The sequence below is a fragment of the Sander lucioperca genome, chromosome 11 (genome assembly GCF_008315115.2).
Source record: "Sander lucioperca isolate FBNREF2018 chromosome 11, SLUC_FBN_1.2, whole genome shotgun sequence".
Taxonomy (NCBI): Eukaryota; Metazoa; Chordata; class Actinopteri; order Perciformes; family Percidae; genus Sander; species Sander lucioperca.
Window position 1 is genome coordinate 17,590,746 of NC_050183.1, and position 13,709 is coordinate 17,604,454.

General features: G+C 39.3%; 1 protein-coding gene and 1 long non-coding RNA gene across 2 annotated transcripts; both read left to right on the top strand.

Annotated features, from left to right (window-relative positions):
• Positions 1 to 5,950: 5,950 nt before the first annotated feature.
• Positions 5,951 to 11,599, top strand: LOC116038197 (regulator of G-protein signaling 4-like). Its single transcript, XM_031282433.2, has 5 exons — positions 5,951 to 6,200; positions 6,528 to 6,629; positions 8,413 to 8,477; positions 10,415 to 10,578; positions 11,318 to 11,599. Exons 1-5 carry the CDS (start codon positions 6,157 to 6,159, stop codon positions 11,561 to 11,563), a joined length of 621 nt encoding a protein of 206 aa, XP_031138293.1. The 5' UTR covers positions 5,951 to 6,156; the 3' UTR covers positions 11,564 to 11,599.
• A 730-nt stretch (positions 11,600 to 12,329) lies between these two features.
• On the top strand, positions 12,330 to 13,202 carry LOC116038208. The gene is made up of 2 exons (XR_004102051.2): positions 12,330 to 12,821; positions 12,857 to 13,202. It is a non-coding gene; the product is annotated as an uncharacterized LOC116038208 (long non-coding RNA).
• Positions 13,203 to 13,709: the final 507 nt, after the last annotated feature.

Below are 13,709 nucleotides of genomic sequence, written 5' to 3' on the forward strand. Positions count from 1 at the left end.
GACACATACGTTTGTTTGTGTGGAAAGCCCGCTTTTTTTAGGCAACTGTAGGAAGGCATTCGGAAATGCCAACAGATGAGGGCATCAGCGCACACGGGGCAACAAGCGCACGTTAACACAGGCGCGCACCTACATATTAAGCTTTTTTAAATTTAAAATGTTCAATGCCTTATCGCGCTGATGTGACTGAGCTTGACCCGAACCCAAACATCATTTCTATATATCTGTCCGAACCCGGGACGGCCCGGTTCGGGTATCCATCCTCTAGTCCATATGGAGTCTCATATCCTAATTATAAGCAGGATATTTTGAATTTTGTAGGCAAACTGCAGTAATCCCCCCCTCTAATTTCCACATCCTGCCTGACAGATTTAGCTCTCTCTAGAGATGCAATTATCCTTTGCAAGCTGTCCTCCACCTAACTGATGGGAATGTATTAGAGGGTTTATGGAGGGTTTTGCTGTCCATCCTCTGATGAGCTGTGAGATCAGTGGCAATCAGGAAGGGCGTGAGCAGGATAATTTATTGAGACTAAGCCACCTTAGCAGAGCCTATTCCCTGTCACCTAATCTGGTTTATGAGGGTCAATATCTGCCGCCCTGATGCTGCCTCGGCTCCTCTTGACCTTTGGAGCCATTCGTAAAATTGTAAATGTGATGTGGCCCACATCTGCCTGCATTAAACCCACTGATTTTTAAACTCTGACGATGGCCTTCCTGCTAAACTATTACATGAAATAACTTGTAATGCTGCTTACTGTATTACATCAGCTATCTTGTTTTGGTCAAAACAACACGCCCTGGTAGCATACGTGTCAGCTTGTCAGTTTTGCTTTGGAAACAACCTGCTAAAAATTCCCAGTGCAAAATAGCAAAGGAGGATATGTACTTTAAATATAAACACCATCAACACTAGAGGCTAACTTACATCACTTGACCTACATACAAGGGTATTCTGAAGTACAGACTTTATTGTAAGTAGTTTGTATGATAATACAAAAATCTTCAAGACATTCTTTCCCTAACGCGAACCAACCTAACCAAACTTAACTACAGGGGTAAATTATCATAAAACGCTGGTTCAAATCAATTTTAGAGCAGTAATAAAGGTCATTTTGGGAGCAACTGACCTATTTTGTCTTTTAGGTTTGAGTACTTGTTGGGTCAGTGTTTTTTATTTATTTATTTCCCCTATAATTTTCCAGGCAAGTCAATAATAACAAGTTCGTATTTACAATGGATTCTAACAAAGGGAATGAGGGCTTTTTCACCTCAGGGCACCAAAAAAGTGTCATGCTGTGAGATTCCATCTAGCAGAGAACAGCCATCCAGTTGCTGGTTTGAGAAGTGTAAACTTATGAGAAGCCGCCTAGGCCAGAATTGAATACTTTACTTGCACATACATATATACTTCACTTGCACATACATGTACTAAACATTTGCACATACATATATACTTCACCTGCTCATACATATTTACTGGTACTTGCACATACATAAACACTTCATTTGCACATACATTTATACTTCACTTGCACATACATACTGTATAAGCTACTTCACTTGTGCATATACACAGTATATTTTGAGCCAGGCCAGTATTGCGCACTCAAGAAGTCAAGGTTTTCAGTTATCCAGTTAAATATATCAACACGTAGGCTACAATATTAATTGTCACAAAATTCAGTACAGATATTTATTGTTCTCAGGTGATGAATCCTTCTGATTTTGGTGATCCCCTGACTTTTCCTTCAGCAGTTTTTTAGGTTTCCTTATCATACATTGAGCTAATCGAATTGGAGACCTGTTGTACCAAAGAGGTGTAAGAATTCCTTTCTAAATATATCGAGGACATAATACTAAAAAAGAATACCCCACAAAAAGGAAAATATACCGTAGCTATGAGTAAAATACGCTGTTATACTTGCTGGCTCCTTTCAATCTGCATCTTGATTTTCTCCAAGTTTCATTTTTGATCTTTCATCTCTCTAATTTAGACTAGAGTCTTGGCTCCTCCCAGTTTGTACTGTTTTTCTGTGCATTCGTCGCTGTCCATCAACAGGTCTTACCAAACGCCTGCATATCTGTGTGTAGCAGCTGATGAGTTGCTTTTTGGCCTATTGAAAGATGGAGCTGGCTTCTCATGTGCAATGTGAGTGTACCAGGAACACACAGAGCCATCATCACCTTGCTGCTGTGTAATCCTGGCCTCTGGCGCTCTAATCACATCCTGCTGTCTGCAACAGGAGATTGCGAAGCAAAATTCATAATCAACCACCTCGTTGATAGGAACCAAATACACCTATTACACTGTAAAATTCCAACTAAAATGAAATTGCATATTTTTTTGTCTGCTACACCATACACACTGCTCAGTGAATCACTTGCCCTGTGTTTGGGAAAAAATGCTTTCAGAAAATATTAGGGAGCAAGCACATTTATGATTTCGAAGACCAATTGCCAAACAATCATTATCCAGTCTGATCGTAGTCATTTATTTTTTTAAATTGGCCACGCTGTTAGAATTCATTCTTCCTTAAAAGGGGTCCTTTGGCAGCAATCCATGCTTTAAAAGCCTGTGCTACAAATCATGAAAGGTACACATCTCTGCTTCAGATGCTCAAATCACTCAGAGAAAAGACTCCAAGCTGCTTTTAGGCATCAGATAAAAGGAAAAAGAGTTCAGGGTTGCAGATTTAGACATGATGTCATGTGTAAAAGAGGCACTGGGAGACAGAGAGAAGGAAAGAGGGAGGTAATGCTTGTTTTCATGCATGCATTTATCAGAAGGGTTTTCCACCAGACTTTGAATCTACATCTGCTTGCCTGTAGCTTAATCACATTTATTTATTACCTGGGAGTAAGGCTGCAGATGTTGAATCAGTTTGTCTTCTCAGGCCAAGATGAATGAGAAGATTAAATAGGAAGCATCGCGTTAGTTGCATGAAGGACACGGAAGTCATACTCCACATGCTGTATTCAGCTGACAGCCTGCTGATTGTGCCATTGTTTCTAATCAGTCACACACCAATCACAGCTTATTATCATGTTTACAAATGACTCCCTCCTCACGGATCCCTGCTACACCAAAGCTTTGCCTCAACAACGCAAGCCTCCACATGGTTCAAAATTTAAAATGGTATTTAATGTTGTGCTTTGGACCCACTCTTGTATACCCTTTGGGGGTTTTCTACATTGCGCTCCCTGTTTTGCTTTAGCATGCTGCTTAGTTAAAGGTACAGTAGGTAAGACTTATAAAACTAACTTTCTGTCATATTTGCTGAAACTGACCCTATGTTCCAGTAGAACTACATGAAGCAGGTAATTTCAAAAAAATCTGGCTCCTCTAGCACCACCTACAGCCTGTAGTGCAATTTGCAAAAATCCACCGCTCCCTGTTCAGATGCACCAATCAGGGCCAGGGGGGGTGTCTAACTGCGTGTCAATCACTGCTCATGCACACGCATTCATTCTCCCTTGTGGGGAGAGGGACTTAGGAGACCGTTTTGGGCTTTAGCAGAAAAGGGGGAGGGACTGAGAAGTTGTTGATGTTCAAATTTTTTGGCTAAGTCCTGGATATTCGCAATCCTACCTACAGCACCTTTAATGCAGGGAGCATCTGAATGAGAGTGGAGCCATCCGGGCATAACTGTGTTTCCATTTGTTGCAATAAATGGTTAAATCTATGACGAGAGTGTTCCTGACTAAACGAACAATTACCATAATAACCACATTCATGCATCTTCAAAAACCTCTGACAAACACCCAAACAGGCCTTGCTGTGTTGTTGAGCTGCTTTCTGGATTCATTGATGGACTCCAATCCTGTTTCCAGCTGTCGAGGTCAGAACAGGTCTTGTGATATATATATATAGAGGAGGAGGAGATTCTGCCAGTGGACTGTTCAGACATTCCGACGGCTGGACTTTAGTCATCTGTGGTGCTAGACATTTTGATTGCCTCTAACTGTTGCTCAGCAGCAGATCAAAACAGGTCTTCTTTTTAAGCTGCTGTGCCAAATCCTATTCCTTTTATTGCTGTAGTCATGCTTGGTGCCTTGTTCATCTGTCTTTGATAAAGTTAATTATTGTTGTTAGACCTGGTTGTAAATGGCAAGATCATTTTAACGTATATATTATTTCAGTCCCTGAAGGTTTAACAGTGAGGCTGTATAGTATAATCCACTATAGAAAATGCAGAAATAGCAAACACTCCACCATCAGCTTCGACACATTCCAGCGCACTGCTGCCATAACATATGAGCTGTCTCCCATGTCTACACTACAAACTGATTCGATGCAGGTTTGGAGTATGTTGACACTGTAAGTTACAACATTAGGTACTTAAGAAACTCTACTTGATGATTGTGCTGTAGATGGACACCATTGTAATATAATGCCATGCAAACATGAAGGAGTTACTCACTGCTGCAAATGTCTTTAAATGAACTGAAGATGGTAGTGAGACAGCCCAAGGAGAACAAAACAACTCCTTTGTCCCTAATCACATTTTGCATTGTTTCCAGCTCACTGTAAAACCTTTCACTGTACCTTTACAGTAATGTACTGGCAACAGCTTCGCCAGTAAACTACTGTTTATTTACAGTATGCACACTGTTTTTAAATTTTAAGGTATTTTACTGTAAATAGACAGTTTCTTACGGTATATTTTGAATTTACAGTAATATTCTGGCTGCAGTGTACTTCCCGCCTTATCCTTTATTTTCCCAAGATGCATTGGTATTAACAGTAAATACCGGTTACACTTTACTTGAAGGTATCTACATAAGAGTGACATGACACTGTCATGAACACATGACACTGTCATGACACATGAACCCTAACCCTAACTTGTCATGACAAAAACCGAATGACACTCAATGACAGAAGCGTTATGTCATAAACGTTTATGACTTGTTTATAATGTTTATGGCACGCTCATGACAGTGTCATGTCACTCTTATGTAGATACCTTTAAGTAAAGTGTTACCTAAATACCTGTAACATTCGCAGATAGTGCTGTAATAGTATAATTTTCTCCCAGAATACATTGACACTTACAGTATGATCCTGTATAACATTAAAACAGTAAGATACTGTGAGATTTTAGCTGTACATTTACATCAAAGGTTTAGAGTGTCAAAAGAGTAAAGTATAGAGCATAGAGTACATGATGCCTGAGGACAGTAGAGGTTGGTGGTGAGACAGGTCCAAGAGGATGTCAAGAAACAAGAAAGTATTACATCTTTGGAAAAATATTTTGCTTTTTAGTTTAATTGGCAGTGACATTCCACTTTCACAGTTTGAATGACGGTTTGATTGGAGGGTTTTTGTATTAGTACGAAACAAGTGCAGTGCCTGTTTAAAACGTGCCTGTTCAGAACGGGCCGATTGCTTGGCCTCTCGAGAACCGCTCATTCCAAACAACTTCACACTCGACCCTGCGCTGCCTTGGGTCCTGAGCAAAACAGCTGCCATGACATAGTTGCGTGCCGGCGCATTGCTAAGAGTATACCGCGTCATTTGCTAACAGCATTTTGCAAACATTTGAACACGTATTGCAACATGTCCTGTTACTGCAAAGCAGAAATGTCAATCCTTTTTTTTTTTTTTGTAAACTGCAAAAAAAATGAATGCCATGACACATATAGTATATTAATTAGTATGACACTGGGACAAAGAGGGTGTTATTCAAGGGTACTTTTATGTGCTGGACTGTAAACTCTCACTGCTGGATGTTGAGCAAAAGTGGGTCCACCGATAAAATTCCAACACTTTCCCACAAATACCTCCTTGAATGCATTGGCAGTCACAGACTAGAGCTCTCTGTGTCTTTCCACAGAGGGATGACTTCAGTAAACCTTAGTGGAAAACACCTTTTGTGGTGGTTACTTACGATCCCATCTGCTGTAAACCTCCCCCAAATCCTCTCCCTCTCTCCCTGTTCTTTCTCTCTCTCTCTCTCTTTGTCTGATGTGATTGGTCAGTTTTATGTCAGTGTGCACTATGTGGAGGTATAAAACCACTGCTGGGGGTGGAGACACGCGTATCCTGCCGTCTATCACTGAAAGCTCTGCACCCAATCACACTGTTGCCTCCCTGGCGGTGCTGTTATCATTTACAACAACATCTCTGACTTTGGATCCGTGACATTCCACCATGTGTAAAGGACTTGCAACTCTTCCTGCGACATGCTTGAAAAGGTAAGACCAATTTAGTTTTAGGTGGAAAGAAGTGTTTATTATATTCCTGCTAAAATAAAATAAAATGTAGCTTTTTTTTAATATCTGAAACTGTGTAGATGCTGACTTTTAGGAGCTTTATCGTTTTGAAGTTTTGAAGTGAAACACTTATTTGAAACCAGTAAATGCTGTAAAAACAACAGTTCAATGTAGAAGAAGAGGAACCAGTTGCTTACCACTTGTTTATGTGACGCAGAACGTCACACAAGCAGGTCTTTGTGCAGATGTTATTAATGAAAACATAAGTGACATCTTCTGAAATGCATTTCACTTGCTGTCTCTCCACAGTGCCAAAGTCATCAAGCATAAAATAAGCTTCTTACTCCAGAAGCCTGAACCCCAAGCAGCTGATCAGAAGCAAACAAACGAGGAGAGTGCTGCTGCTGAGAGGTCTGAGTAACTTATCTTTTAGTTCAATTTATGGATGTTTTAAAGTGTGTGTATTTGTATTCTTCAGATGTCACATCAAGCTGCTCCTCCAGGGGCTCAAAGAGAGATTTTAACCACAGTCACAAGGATTGAATGATTAAAGCAGCAAATCCTCCATTCATGTATATTGAAAGAAGTATTCTACATGTTCCAGGAATCCACGCATTGCATTACCACCTGGAAGCACTGCACAGGGAAAAATTATGAAAGTGATTGTGTTTGCAACCACTAGGAGGATACATTCCAGCCATGCCAGTTATTAAAATGATCAAAAGTGCTTTATGATGAATGTGTTTCATTCATTCAATAGTTATCTCTAAATCACTGTGGGAGGGGACTTTAAGATTTTGAATTTGAGGAGCAATTATCAACGACTTAACTGCTTTTCTTTTCACCTTGTTTGGCAAATTAATAAATATATGAATGGGTTTTTACTTGGAGGTTTGGACACATAACTTTATCACTAATCACTAACTAAATGGCTTTACAAAAAAAAAAAAATAACTTGCAACAGGGCTTAGACTTTAACCCTGGTGACTTGGGGCTTTAATCTTAAGACACTTCACAGTGCCAGTGTTCAAGCTGTAGACCTTCAATATTGATTTGTTGTTTTTGTGTAAGGGTTGTTTGGAGAGAGACGGAGGGGTGAGGAGAAAAGAGATGAATGGGTTGTTGTCGAAAGAGAGCTTGGAATGACGCACTGAGTTAAAAAGGGAAATGCATAATTTCCTGCTTGATTTTGGAATTTCTCGGTTCAGTGGCACTTGCTTGGTTTTGTTTTGAACCCCGCCTTTTCTCCTTTCATGTGTGTAATTGTATTGCAGCAAGGTGCCATGGAGACAATTTACAAAGCCTTCACCATTTATATACCTTTGACATGTTTACTTTTCTGTTGCATTTTGAAATTAAACTACATTTGCTTAAGAATACGTAATGTCTTTTTTTTCGGGCTCATTCTACCCTCAGCCTGTTCTTTATGAGCATGACATTAACCGCTGTTAATCTTTCCTTTTCAGTAACACGTAACCCATTTAGAGACGCTGATAGATAATCAATATTGAGTTTAATTGTTCAGCAGCAGATAGTAACTTGCCTTCCATTCACAACACAAATACATGCTGTACAGACTCTGTGACATGCATTTTGCAAGTGATGTATATGAATATAGATAACTCATTCCTAATCGGGTTTAGCTGTTAATAATTTACACTATTGTTTGAGGGGGTGAAATCTTTAAGAGGGTATTATTGTGTGCTGTGTAAATGTCAGACGACGCATGCCGGTGTGATTGGATTTGCTCCCGTTATTGATCAGTTAATTGGTGCAGTGGTAATGGAATTGGATGAGGAAAAGGAAAACCTCCCTACAAAGCCGTCTTAGTGCAAAGTATTACTGATGCAGTTTATTTTGTGTTTGGGTGGAGTGACAGGAAGCCAGCATGGTGGTAGGGAGGAAGTAAATCTACAACAATAACCTTTGTAACCCTATTTATATAAACAGTATACAGAAAATGCTTTCTTAGAACATTCCCTATGGGAACACATGGTGCTTGTGATAAAAAAATATGAAGTCCTGATTGAAACCAGATCAGACACATCTTGAACACAAATGTACCTGTAAAGTGTAATTACTGTATAGTTTCCAATTGAAATAGTTGCATGCATATCACAGCTTTTCTATAAAACTCCCCCACTCAGAAGGTCCGTGCAACCTTTATTAAAATCCTCTCTTATCTGTGTTTTAGCATACCTACTGCGTCTGAGGTGAAGAAATGGGAGGAGTCTTTCAGCCACTTGATGAACAGTCAAAGTGAGTATTACATTATTGTTTTCACACCTTTTCAACCTGTATACTGAAACAATCACTACTGAGGTTGTGTTCAAATCCAAAGAGTCTGATACTAATATTACTGACAGCTAATACTGTAGCTGTCGGGCGGATGCTTGACTCATTAGCTTTCCAGCAGAATCTCTCTCAGGGTTGCCTAAAAAAAAAAAAAAAAAATCTAAACATGATAATTCTCCTGTGACATGATTGTGCTATAATCATGGGAATTTAATCAGACAAGGCCCTGACCTTCACATTCCTCGCCAATGGTTGCCAGTATGGTTTTGGCAATCTCAAAAGCGATGCTAAATCTCTTTGTATGGCCCAAAATATGAAGGAAATTCACTGTAGTAAAGAAGATGTGTTTATATATATATACTGAGTTATTACATTTATTTATAAATAATAATACATCTTTGCAGCAATAATTGCATGCTGTCTATTTAGGTACACAATACAAGTGCTTTTCAACCATAAAACCAGTTAATGGAAAAGCACAGTAGGCTACACAGATTTAAGCCTTAGAAGTCATATGGTGTGTATATATATATATTTGGCTGCCTTTAGTCTTTACACACACACACACACACACACACGCACACACACACACACACACGCACACACACACACACACACACACACACACACACACACACACACACACACACACACACACACACACACACACAGTGTGTTTCACTATCTTTGTGGGGACCCGTCATTGACATAATGCATTCCCTAGCCCCTTACCCTAACCTTAACCATCACAACTAAATGCCTAACCTTTATCCTTACCCTCACCCTAACCATAACCTAATTCTAACCCTAATCCTAAAACCAAGTCTTAACCCTCAAACAGCCCTTTGAAGTTGAGGGGTCCAGCATTTTGGCCCCACAAAGCTGTCCGGACCCCACAAGTATACTGTATTCCCGGTTTTTGGACCCCACGAATATAGTTAAACAAGAACACACACACACACACACACACACACACACACACACACACACACACACACACACACACACACACTCTCAGACACATTCTCATGCTCTGGATTTCTGCTACGTGTCTCAAGGCACTACTCAATGGCCCCTCAGGGCGTGCTGACCAACGCAGAGTGTATATGTGTCTGTGTGTGTGTGTGTGTGTGTGTGTGTGTGTGCATAAGCCCTCTGAGAATTACACTGTGTGTGTACATGGACACAAAAGGGGAGCAATGGCCTTTCGGAGAACCAGCTGAGTTCTGACTTGCTCTGTTCCATGATCTCATCCACTGACCTCCAACAACGTCACGTCCTCCTTCTGCTGTCCCGGCGTTGTCTGTCAGCTCTCATTGGAGCCTCAAGGGGCCTCCTCTGTCTGATCTGTCCACTTAGCCATGTAGGATGTTTGAAGCAGTAGTGCTGCAGAAGTTAAACAATACGACTTCTTCTGTACAGAGGCTTGAATCTGTTTGTATTCTACTGTGCTTTTCCATTAACTGGTTTGATGGTTGAAAAGCACTAGTCTTGTGTATCTGTAATAGACAGTGTGCAATTATTGCTGCAAGGATTTATTTATATATTTTCTTGGTAAAATGTAATAACTCAGTATAATTACGGTGCTTTCATGCTTCCTGGCTTTGCTCGCTGAGCGCTTATTTTCTATTAGGATGATAAGCAACATCGAAGTGACATTTTCTTATTGCTCACTCCTAAAAATGTTCTATTGCCAAAAAGAGTTAGCTCCATTAGGAAAGGGAAGAAAAGCTACCTCCCTATTGGTTTTGTGCTGTAAAGCAATCAAAAGGATGTCCTGCAAAAGCTGGTCCAAGAACAAACGGCCTAAAATGCAGCCTAATGAACCTTTTTCTCTATGTTGTCTTGCTTGCTTGTATTCACAGATATTAAAAAAATATCTCTTTTTCTGTCTGTGTTAGAGGGTCGTACGGTCTTCGGCAACTTCCTGAGGTCAGAGTTCAGTGAGGAGAACATGGACTTCTGGGTCGCCTGCGAAGACTACAAGAGGTGTTCACCTTCTGAGCTGGCGACCAGAGCCAAGCAGCTCTACCAGCAACATGTTGAGGCAGATGCTCCTAATGAGGTAAGGACTTTTATCTGAAACATGGTAACAATGATACAAAATGTCAATCAGTGAGCCTGGTCACCAATGTATGAGGAACATATAGCCATAAAAGTGTAACAGTAATCGTATTGAGCCAGAAAGGATTCTAGATAGAAAGAAAGAAAATGTGAAAAAAAACTGAAAGAAAATTAAGAAAACGTTGATATATACACTTTGAAGGCATTACTCTAAATCATATTAATGCAACTGCATAATCTCCTTTAATGAAATGAATACTTGAAGCCAATTGTGCCTGCAAAGTTATGAATATGCTCACTCACGACACTGCTATGCTAATAACCACTCAGGCAATTGGTATGGATGAATTAGATTTGGCACACTCAGTTCAGTCTTTTGGGTTTACTCTTAATAAAAATAAAAATAAACAGATTTAAAAAGGTATTTAGTTCCAATTGTTCACCCATGCTTGTCCTTTGCCATATAACAATGACTTTTCATATTTTTTTCTTATTTGTTTACTTTTATTATCTTTTCTATCAAGACTGTATTACTTTTAAAAATTTGATGTTTTCTGTGGCTAATTCCTCGAGCTCCAAAAATGTAGTTTTTTTTTTAGATCTTGGAGGAGCAATAAAAGTTAATATTCTGCTTTCCGGAGTAACAACCCCGTCTTTTTTTCATATATGTCAAATTACAAGTACCTGCTCTTAAAATGCAAATAGATTATGATCCGTCTCTTTCCTCTCATTCACTGAAGGTAAACATAGACGCAGCGACCAGAGAAGAAACGAGACAGAATGTGGAGAAGGCCTGCCTGTCTTCTTTCAACAAGGCTCAGCAGATGATCTACAACTTGATGGAGAGAGACTCCTACAGGCGCTTCATCAACTCCCAACTGATCCAGGATCTGGGTCAGACGCAGACCACCGCTGCTCAGGAGAAGAAGAACAAGAACAACTGGGACTGTGCTAAGAACAGGCAGGTGTTAACTGGTGGCGCCTAAACAGCAAGCACACATGAAGAAGGTGCCAAAGACCCCAAAAAAACGAATGCGGAGGTAAACACTGGTAGATATAGGTTTGTTTTTGTGTTTATAGAATAGAAAAACCAGTGTGATCTAAAGGTTAATGTGACTTTTTTTTTAAACTTGCTGTTAATTCCTGGACATCTTTTGGTGATCAGTTTGAATGTCCACTTGTGCCTGATTTGAATATTTTGTCATTTTTCATGTATTTTTCCAAATCACAAAGCTTGATAGTGACTGATTCAATATTTTACATTTTCAACGAACAATATATATACTAACGAGAATGTTTAAATGTTTGCTGCCGGTTTCACTGCAAAATACAACCTGCTCTTCAAGTCATGGCTAGGTTTTTATTGATAGTAACAACAGAAAATAATCGAAAGCTACCTCCATTCAACAGACACACCTTCAAACAACCCTACTGCCAGTGGAGCTAGCGGTCACTGGAACAGTGCGATTCATTTCATTTGAGTAGTAGTCTCGCTTTGCCAGACCAACACGCTGCGGCGAGGAGGAGGGTCTGGTTAGTCCACATAGCATTCCGGGATGGGAGAAAAAAACGTGCTCTGGTTTATTGGCATTTTTTTTAAACCAATCACAATCGTCACAGGTGGCGCTAAGCTCCGCACGGAGCCGCTGTAAAATAGATGTGCGAGAGAAAACTTAGATTGGACAGATAGTCTAGCTAGCTGCATAGATCTGAGGAGCAGTTAACCATAGTCCTCATAAATCCACCGGAGTTTAAAATTACAACACAAAGAAAGCGGAAGGTAACTTCCTGCGACACTGGCGCAATCCCGGAAGTGGAACATCAAGGATATAGACTATTTGAGTAGTAACAATGTAATCTCTTTATGTTTAAAGTAATATATCCAGTAAGAATATTGCAAACAAGAGTAATTGATGAGAACATGGGGGCGTGTGCGATCACGGAAGGCGTATCATGTGAATGCCCCGACGGTGTTGTTGTCATTACTAAGAATTCCTCATGGGGGAGACAAACTACGCACTGTAGCTTTAAGGTCATCATATTGACTTACAACACAATGCAATGTTACCCATTAGCTTTACATTTGCTACAAGTTCTTCTTAATTTCCCACTTATTACTTCACATCACATGTTTATACAACACCAGATGGATATTCAAGTGTATCTTCTTATCACCTTAAGTAAGTATGTCATGATCTAAAACCTGCTGTATGTCTCAAAGCGCAACCATAGTAACAACTGACTGTGCAGTACAGAATGTTGGCTTTGTCTACTTCTAGTGGGAATTTTAAGCACGCTTTTATATCTGTATTCTTCTGTGGCATGTCTCAATTGATTTGTAAGTATGTATTTTTCTGCTGCAAGTCAACTGTTTTGTTCAAATGTGTATTACTGTAATTTTTGTGCAGGGTACTTAATGGAGTGTTAACTTTAATTGAATACTGTATATTTTGGTGGCCTTGCGTACTAAGATGTTTTATCGAAATGTATACAGTAATGTAATGATGTGGAAACTACATACTGTATGTAGATATTTATTAAATGATGTCACCCTATTTATATCATTTCTGTGACTGTTTATATAAAATGATATGTTGGATAAACAGAACTTTGTGTTTGGAAAGTCTTGTTTTTAGTTTGATTCAAGTTTCAAGTCCTTTAATGTCATGTGCAGACAAGCAGCCATTGGCAAAGAAAATCTAGTCCCTCTAACAATGCTCATCAAATATGTAACAAAGAAAATCATGCAAGAAAAACATAACAAAATGAGAATCTAAGACATAAAATAATGCAGAAGTTAAATATATAACATATATACAATATAAAATAATATCAAATGTGTACAAATGTGTGAATGATTGTAAATGAATGAACTGAACAGGAATGTAGTAATACATATGTGCAATGAGAAGTAATACATAAAAACATATATATTTATATATAAGGGGATCGGTGATATAACCCAAACCACAAACTTTTTTTTCTAATCTTAACTAGTTATTTTGGTGCCTATAAACTTAACTGTATATGTATATCATAAGATATCATACAGATTGTTGGGCGTAGGTTTTCGTACAATACCGTACGAACCCTTTCATGAGAATGCTTTGACCTTTTTGAGCCATGTCCCCA

Coding starts and splice junctions, on each gene's coding strand:
- LOC116038197 (XM_031282433.2), top strand. CDS start 6,157: ATGTGTAAAGGACTTGCAACTCTTCCTGCGACATGCTTGAAAAG. Junction 6,201..6,527: donor CCTGCGACATGCTTGAAAAG/GTAAGACCAATT, acceptor GTCTCTCCACAG/TGCCAAAGTCATCAAGCATA. Junction 6,630..8,412: donor GAGAGTGCTGCTGCTGAGAG/GTCTGAGTAACT, acceptor TCTGTGTTTTAG/CATACCTACTGCGTCTGAGG.